The 8490-nt window shown below is 41.0% G+C and overlaps 1 protein-coding gene across 1 annotated transcript in view; it reads left to right on the top strand.

Moving 5' to 3' along the window:
* Positions 1-376: 376 nt before the first annotated feature.
* TESK2 (testis associated actin remodelling kinase 2) overlaps positions 377-8490 on the top strand; it is a 78938-nt gene continuing 70824 nt past the window's right edge. The window contains exons 1-2 of the mRNA XM_081325680.1: positions 377-667; positions 5288-5587. Of these exons, the coding sequence (XP_081181806.1) occupies positions 5366-5587 (222 nt within the window). The 5' untranslated portion in view covers positions 377-667; positions 5288-5365. The remainder of the gene's footprint in view (positions 668-5287; positions 5588-8490) is intronic.

Below are 8490 nucleotides of genomic sequence, written 5' to 3'. Positions count from 1 at the left end.
TTTCGCTTTCAGGGGCAAACTTATTCTCATTGGCTTGACATTCCCACACAGTATTCCTCATCCGCCTTCAATCCGTGGTCCAACCTCAGCTCTTTCTTCGTCCCGCCCTTTCGTTTGCGTTGGCTCGGGAACTGTTGTTGTGCCGAAGTCAAACTGAGCTGCCACTCAAGCTCTCTCTCTCTCTCTCTTAACCAAAGAGGAGACACAGACCGCGGCTGTGAGTCAACCTTCAACTCGATTAGCTACGTTCGCTGCCCGTCCAACAGGAAGCTCTCTCGATTGGTGGAAATCCGCAGGCAGGTCCCGCCCTTCCTCGCCCTGTGGTGGCCTCCAGCCAGCTCGGGCGATTTAGTTTGGGTTGTAGGGTTCGGGGGAACTCAGCTGGGCGCGCGCCCGCCGTTCTTTCTTTCGCTCGGTGCTGCGGACTTAGGCGGAGAGGAGGGAGGGAGGGGAAGAGCCCGCGGCCGCTGCGGCCTAGGTTTGCGTAACTGGGTCTGCTGGAAAGCGACCAGTTGCTCCCTTCCGTGTCCCGCTACCTTGCCTGGCTATCTACTGCGGAGCATTACTTGGTGTGTCGCGCTTCCACTGTCCTGGAAGGCCTGTGAATATGAGCTGTCCCTTGGAATGCGGGATGCACCGCCTCTCTTCCTCCTCCGCTTCCAGGCAGGTAAAGGGCAGCAGAGCGGTATGGCGAATCGCAGTGCCTACTGTCGAGGCGGAGGGGTGTGTGTGTGTGTATGTGTGTGTGTGTGGGGGGGGGAAGGGTCTTTCCCAAGGTGTGCAGCGGGAGGGAAAGGAAGCAGGGCTGGGTGGATTCTGAGCCGAGCAGGAGCGAGCGAGCGAGCGAGCGAATGCCTGGATGTGTGCGCGCGCGCGCGCCCGCCTCCCTAAGTTTTTGCATGCCGACGTTAACAGGCGTGAAGATCCGGGTGACTTCCTGGAGGTCAATACCCGAAGACTAAGACTTAAGTCACAGGGGTCTTCAAACTTGGCCCTTTTATGACTTGTGGACTTCAACTCCCAGAATTCCTCAGTCAGGCACGCTAGCTGAGGAATTCTGGGAGTTGAAGTCCACAAGTCATAAAAGGGCCAAGTTTGAAAATCCCTGCTGTAATGTTTTGCTTGACTATCTTCTCGTTTAGGAAGCACTAAATCTTACTGAGTGTTATTAAATAGAGCTTGTTTCCATAGGTGTTTTGAAATTATAGAGTTGATACTATTAAGTGCCACTGAATCTTAAGATTTGTGGCTTCTGCTTAGGTTTTTCATTCAGTACAGCATGGTAGCATGTCCTGAATAGAAAAGCTGAGTGTTAATTGTAAGGAGTTTTCCTTTGTCTCCTTTATGTTGCACATGGATTTATGTGTGCATCTCTTTTGAGGTCCTTTAAATTAATGCAGTCTGCTGCTTCTATAATGGTCTCTGAATACAGCAGGATAATATGCTTTTTTGTGTATATAATTGGTAGAATTATCTCTTGTAAATTAAAAATCTGCCCTTCATGTGGATACAAGCATGATTTCAGGCAGGAAGCAACTTTCATACCTTTCTTTGCTTGTTGGATGTTTTTCAGCATTGTTAGACAACAAGTGCCATTATTTTTAGAGAAGGCTGTATAGATTGGTAATCAGAATTTATGATCTCATTTCAGGCATGTCTGATTTACTTTTTATAAATAACCCTATTAACTATTACTGTCTCTAAATTGATAATAAGGTCAAATATTTGGATTAGTTTCATATTTGAAACTTAAATGATCAGTACTCTAAAACATTTTCCCAACCTGGTGCTCTTCTCAATTCTTGCCCTAAAAGTTTTTTCAGCTTCATCATGATACAGAGTTCTAATCCCCATTTAGCACCAAAACTGCGTTTTTCCAATGTTGAAAAGAGTATATGGTGCTGACAGGTGGAAATAAAGATACAACATGCTTTAATAAACTCTGCTAAGTATGAAAATGTTCCCAATTTACAAAAGAAAATGGCATGAATATTTCTGGAAAGGTATATGGATTGCTAAGACTTTTAGTAAATTACATTTTATAAATTACAGCAAACTTGTTAAAATGGTGCTGGCATAAGAAAAGGAATGTGTTATGCATTAATGATGCCATACACTTTGTACACTATCATGAAAAGTACAGTATGGTTAGGTTATTACAAATTAGCTAGTAGTCATTAAGGCATTAGTCTAGAAATGGGGAGATGCTTAGTTCTAGTCTTTCTTGCACATAAAGCCAGTTGGGTTACCTTGGGCCAGTCACTCTTTCTCTGTGCTAGGAAGCCGAGAATGACCACTTCCAAAAATATCATTTCCAAAGAAAAATGTGCCAAGAAAACTGCAGGGACTAATCCGGACAGTTGCCAGGAGTCAGAAACTGACTCAAATTCCTCCAAATAAAATAAAAACAGATGGACCTTCTGGAAAACGTTTGTATGTTTTTATTGAACATTAAAATGGGTAAATATGAAAACATACAAATTAAAAAATGAATGATGAACTTCATGTTTTTTATAATTTTCTAGAATATTATAATTAGCTGTAAAAACTGAAAGTATTATATCATTCTACCAAACTAAAATATAGTTTTCTAGTGTTTCAACATTTTGGTGTATAAACTTTATTTTCTTGTAATGGAAGTCCTACATTTTTTATGAAGATCAAGCTATTAGGGAGAGAAATTAGATTAAAATAGGTGTCAGAGCAGATTGGTTTAATTTATCACTTAGCCATAGTCAAGAATTCCATGGTGTAGAAAATCACATTTACTATGAAGTGGTATAATGATACAGCATCAGGTTCACATATGCTGTATCTTCTACAAAATATTCTAGACACTATCTCCTCTTCTATTTAGACCATGGGTGTCAAACTCACAACATCACGTGACGTGTCGCAACATATCGTCACTTTTTTTCCATTGCCGGCAATGGGATAGGCATGGTTTAGGCGTGACACATCCGGCAGCAGTTTGACACCCCTGATTTAAACCATTCAATCTTTTCATCAAGTCTGATGGCAAAACTGATGCTAGCCAGGAGGTTCATGGTGCTTGAGATGTTATGTTAGGTTAATTTCCTGGTTATACTGTGCAAGAAGTTTGGAAAGAGTCCAGGATTTATTTGTAATAAAGAAATTCCCATCTGAATCAACTGGAAATTTCTCTACCAATATATTTGTTGCCAAGAAAAGGAGACATTTAGGACGCTGAGCTTGTCGATCAGATGGTCGGCAGTTTGGCGGGTCGAATCCCGAGTGCCGCGTAACAGAGTGAGCGCCTGTTACTTGTCCCAGCTTCTGCCAACCTAGCAGTTCGAAAGCATGTAAAAATGCAAGTAGAAAAATAGGGACCACTACGGTGGGAAGGTAACAGCGTTCCGTGCGCCTTTGGCGTCTAGTCATGCCGGCCACATGACCACGGAGACGTCCTCGGACAAGCGCTGGCTCTTCGGCTTTGAAACGGAGATGAGCACCGGCCCCTAGAGCCGGAAACGACTAGCACGCATGTGCGGGGGAACCTTTACCTTTTACCTTTAGAGTTCTTTAAAACAGCTAAAGGTTGGTAGTTGCTAAAATAGTCATTTCTTCAGTTCTTGGCTTTGAATTCTAGTTCTTCTGACCTTGCCTTACTTGTAACCTGAACTTTCACGTTTCAAGAATCTAAATTGCACTACAGACTTTGTTTCCAAATTACATCATCATACTTTGATCTGGCTATCTCTGTAACTATTTCTTGGGCTAATTAACTCCAATCTGCGATCCTTTATGCTTTTGGTGCCCTGGTAATCTCATTGAACACATCTAGATGTACTGTTATAAGTATGGAAACCTATTTGAACAGGAGACATATTTGAATAGGGTGATCAATCAACAGTATAATGGTTTTGCTTGGTATATTTTGGTATCCTATCCTTCTTCCAGAGAATTTAGGAAGTGATAGTTCTTCTTTCCAATAACTTTGTGATAAATGAGGGCCCATAACCTATTCAGCACATTGCTATCTGAATGGGGAAATAACTTCACATCTAATAATTCACATCCTACTTCTTATCTAATATAGTGATAACTACGTCAGTGGAAAACAATGTTAAATCAATATGAATACAGGCTAGTGGTAATTTTGAACACTTATCAACAAGATATTGATGTCAATTCAATTTGGTGGTAACCCTCAGTTCAGATGTATTGAGGCTACCGCTCCCAGCCATCATAGGCAACTCTGGAATCTCCTCACTAGTGAGGGGTATATACACTGTATGATTCAAGTGCCATTTCTATTCTAGTAGTATAAGGGAAAGGACAAATTTGTTTCTTTAAAGAAACAAACCTCTAAGAAGAAAGAACTACCTTGTTAGTGCAAAACTATAGAGAAATAAATTCCTGTGACATGGTTCTAGATCAGGGGGGTAGGCAACCTTGGCTCTTTTATGACTCATGGACTTCAACTCCCAGAATTCCTGAGCCAGCTTGGCTGGCTCAGGAATTCTGGGAGTTGAAGTCCATGAGTCATAAAAGAGCCAAGGTTGCCTACCCCTCTAGATTATAGTATTGAAACCTGTATGTTTCTGGCAGAGTCCTGCAAGAATGAATGAATTATTGTGTAAATGTATGTGTGCACTAGTAACAGTTCTTATTTAAAATATTATGGCTAGGGGAAAGCACATATCTGAACTCTATCTAAAGAGGGAGTACCTGGCCAAGTTACTATGTTCTTTTTTTGGTAACTGAGATGAAATATTTGCATCATGAAACTTTTTATAATGAAAATGAATTTCCCCTAACCTACTAGGCTGTATAGATACTTGACAGTCAATTGACAGGACAATTCAGATAGAAAATACTTTTAGGCTGATCTAAAATATTGTGGAATAAAACCAGTCACTATTTTCAATTATTGAATTATTTCTTTGGAGTTCTAGTGCTTGACAGTTTTACATTCACAAATATTTAGCAAAGACTTTAACATATTGTATAAATGCAAGTTTTGGATGAAATTATTCCATATTTTATAGAGAAAATGATGAGATATACTATCTCTATTAGCTACAACAGTTTACTAAATCATTTACTATATGAACATGTACTGTCACCTAAATGGAAAAAAAAATAATTTGTAGAACCTCCTCCTCTGATCTCCTGGACTGAAATCTTATCATTATCTGATTAAAAGCCTTGACTAATCAAAATTTCTTTTTTCTTCTTGATTTGTCCCGTGTAAATTTCACACATTTTTTTTAAATAAGAAAAGTTTGGAAAAAGAAAACATTGATGTATCCTTCATTTTCAGTATTCAGCCAGAGGGAAGAAACAGAGGTCAACCACTTAAGATGTGAGAGGTCTTCTTCTAAAGGATTGTTTTTACAAAATGGATCGGAGCAAGCGAAATTCAATAGCGGGATTTCCACCACGTTTAGAGCGCATTGAAGACTTTGATGGGGGTGGCGGAAATGATGGGACCATGTCCCAGATGGGCAGAGTTTGGACTTCTTCATATAGAGCCTTGATAAGTGCCTTTTCAAGACTTACAAGACTTGATGACTTCTCCTGTGAGAAAATAGGATCTGGTTTCTTCTCTGAAGTATTCAAGGTGAGTAATGACAATTATTTCCTCATCTTCTCTTTAATACAGTAATTGGAGCAAGACATAATGAATCCTGTGTTCTGTATAATATATAGGGTTACTGTATCTGACTGCAGAAATACAAATGATCATTAATGGTGGAAAACCTTTTGTTGTCATGTGATTTTCTGTTTTTTGCAGCCTAGTTATAGTACAATAGTCTTTCCTTGAAAAGTTTTGAATATGCAAAGTTAATTGTGTGACAAAGATTCTAAATGAAACGATATAAAAAACTTTGTAGATTAATTTGTTCACATTACTTTCAGAAACATATATAGTACATTATATTTACCTCTTTAACTTCCTTTTTCCAAATAGAACCAGTGATTTGAATAAAAACATAAAGTAACATATAAATATACAGAACAAAAATGAAATGTTAAAATGTAAGTGAGAATACAGTATACTTGTATTAAAAAAAACATAAAGGAGGTTTTAAATGCATTTTGGAGAAATCTGATATAGCATTCAGGTAGGCTTCCTTCAAGGTAGAATTCCACCAAAAAGAAATTATCAAAGTAATTGCTCATCAGCTCATTCCAGCTGCAAGGTTTGCTATGGATTGTGACTACTGATGAGATTTAGATTTATAGTTATCTCTATTTCACTATAGACAACAAAGTCATAAACAGTGGTATCCAATATCTACTGTTATTTGCTTAATACATCCTCCATGATTTACCAGAAAACTAGAAAAAGTGGCGATACACAATCAGTATTCTGGTTTTAAATTGCATATTCAAATTTAATAGCTACATCAGTCTTCACAAACATTCTGTTTGTGTGGTCAAAATTCAAAGTGTAAATCCAGGTTAGAGAAGTTGCATTTTGATTTTTGACCTTTAAGTTTCCCTTTAATGTAACCATTGTAGATGTTGTGATTCAGGGTCAGCCTGTGGGTTCGGCATTTGGGTCGGACGACTCAGAGGAGGAGGAGGGGGGTGTTGGAGAGGTTGCTGAGGGGGTTGGAGAGCTTGCTGATGAGAGCCCTCAGCCAGGCCCCTCCCACCTGGTCACGACGCAGACCCAGCTGTGTGAGCCTGACAGCGTGGATGAAGATGACCCACAGCTGGCCCTGTTCAAGGACGCCCGACGCAGGAGGCAGTCAATCAGGAGTAAACAGAGGAAGGCAATGGGGCACCTCGGAAGGAGGCAGAGAGAAGCCACGCCCTGAACTGTATAAAAGGGGAATGCGTGGGAGGGCTGGTTTGCTGAAGGCAACCGCTTGAATAGCTCCTGTTTCATGGTTCGTGTCTTGTTCTGTTTGCTTTTGTATCCATAAATTTGGCAGGCTTAGTTCCAGCCTCTTGCCTTCTTGTAAAAGGGGTTGTCCCTGCCTTTTCTGCAGGGCCGGTAGCAGGCTGGTACAGAACAGTAGAACCATTCCCTGACACAATTAAATTCTGCTTATCTAATTCTGCTTATTTAAGAGTAAGAGACCTGTTCATGGAGAGCTCAGTCCCTCTCCTGGTATCCTAGGCACCCCAACGGTCACTAGGTAAACCTTTCAGGCTTGATTTAAAAAAAAATATCCTTCCCATCCCCAGGGTTGGATTTACACATGGTGAGACCTTAAGCTGCGGGAAACTACTATATTTGGCAAGCATTAACAGAGAATAAGGCTATGTAACAATTCAATTTATGTTTTGCAACTTACACTAGCAAAATGCATAACAGTTTTGTGGTGGTGTGGAGAAGGCCCACACCTGAATGCAAAAATATATTAATTAATGAGGGCTTAATTTAGGAGACTTCAGATATGAAATTAGAATAAAACTTTAAAACATGGAAAAAAACCTGAAATTTTGAGAGATCCCTTCAGACTTCAAAGTCCTAAGACAGTGATGGCGAACCTTTTAGAGACCGAATGCCCAAAACGTAACACCGCCCCCATCCTGTCCTGGCTCCGCCCATGCTCCACCCACCCCTGTCCCAGCCCATCCGCCCACAGGGCCACCCACCACCTCCACGGCCCACTGCACGTCCCCCAGGCGGTTCAGCAGTGCCATGGCAGCCATGCCTTCCGCCGGCGCCCTGCAGCATCAACTGTGTGCGATGGGGTACGATGGCGGAGTCTTGTCCCCGCTTCCCAGCTGCTATGTCCTTGGCTGTGCTGCTCCATGTGGGCCACACTCAGAGGCAACTCTCCTCTGGGGGGACTGCTGAAGAGGGGGCCGCGGGGGGGATGTGGGGCTGGGGCGATGGCGCACGAGCCCACAGAGAGGGCTGAGTGCTGCCTCTGGCATGCGTGCCATAGGTTTGCCACCACTGTCCTAAGATATAGCTTGCTTAATTTATGCCTAAAACTGTCCCTGTCTATTCCAAATGGTATGGATGTCATGTGCAGAATGGTGAAATAGTGCTGTTACTTTTTTTAAAAAAAAATATGTTCTTCAGTTAAACTAAAAGTAATGGAGACAACTTCAAGAATTAAAATTATAGCTACTCCTGTTCACTGATTCTGTGTTTGGAAGCTGGAAGGAGGAGTTAGTCATTGCTTAACTCTCCTGTCTGGATTTGAATAGATTCAGATGAACTAATGTACTATAAGCATGATTGCCACTTATAACGAAGGGTCCCTGTTATAAACCCAGCTATGTATCAGAAGTCACTTTGAGTGACATGCTATGGTTTGAGTTACCATGTGAACAAGCCCATTGAATAAGATGTGATAGGATGAGAAATAGATGAATATTCTCCAATAATTGGCTGATACTGTATTCTTTCCTTTTAGCTGTCTGTTTTAGATACGGTACTTAAGAACATGTAGGGTTTATTTTCTAAGGGGCCAAATCCCAGACAGGAAGGTTTTGTAATCCGGAAAATTAGTTTCTTTGTGGCTAATTCACAGAAACTTTCTCTGTGTGGTT

The sequence above is a fragment of the Vipera berus genome, assembly GCF_964194415.1.
Source record: "Vipera berus genome assembly, chromosome: 3".
Taxonomy (NCBI): Eukaryota; Metazoa; Chordata; class Lepidosauria; order Squamata; family Viperidae; genus Vipera; species Vipera berus.
Note: the sequence above shows the minus strand (reverse complement) of the source record. Positions and strands in the feature narration are given on the sequence as shown.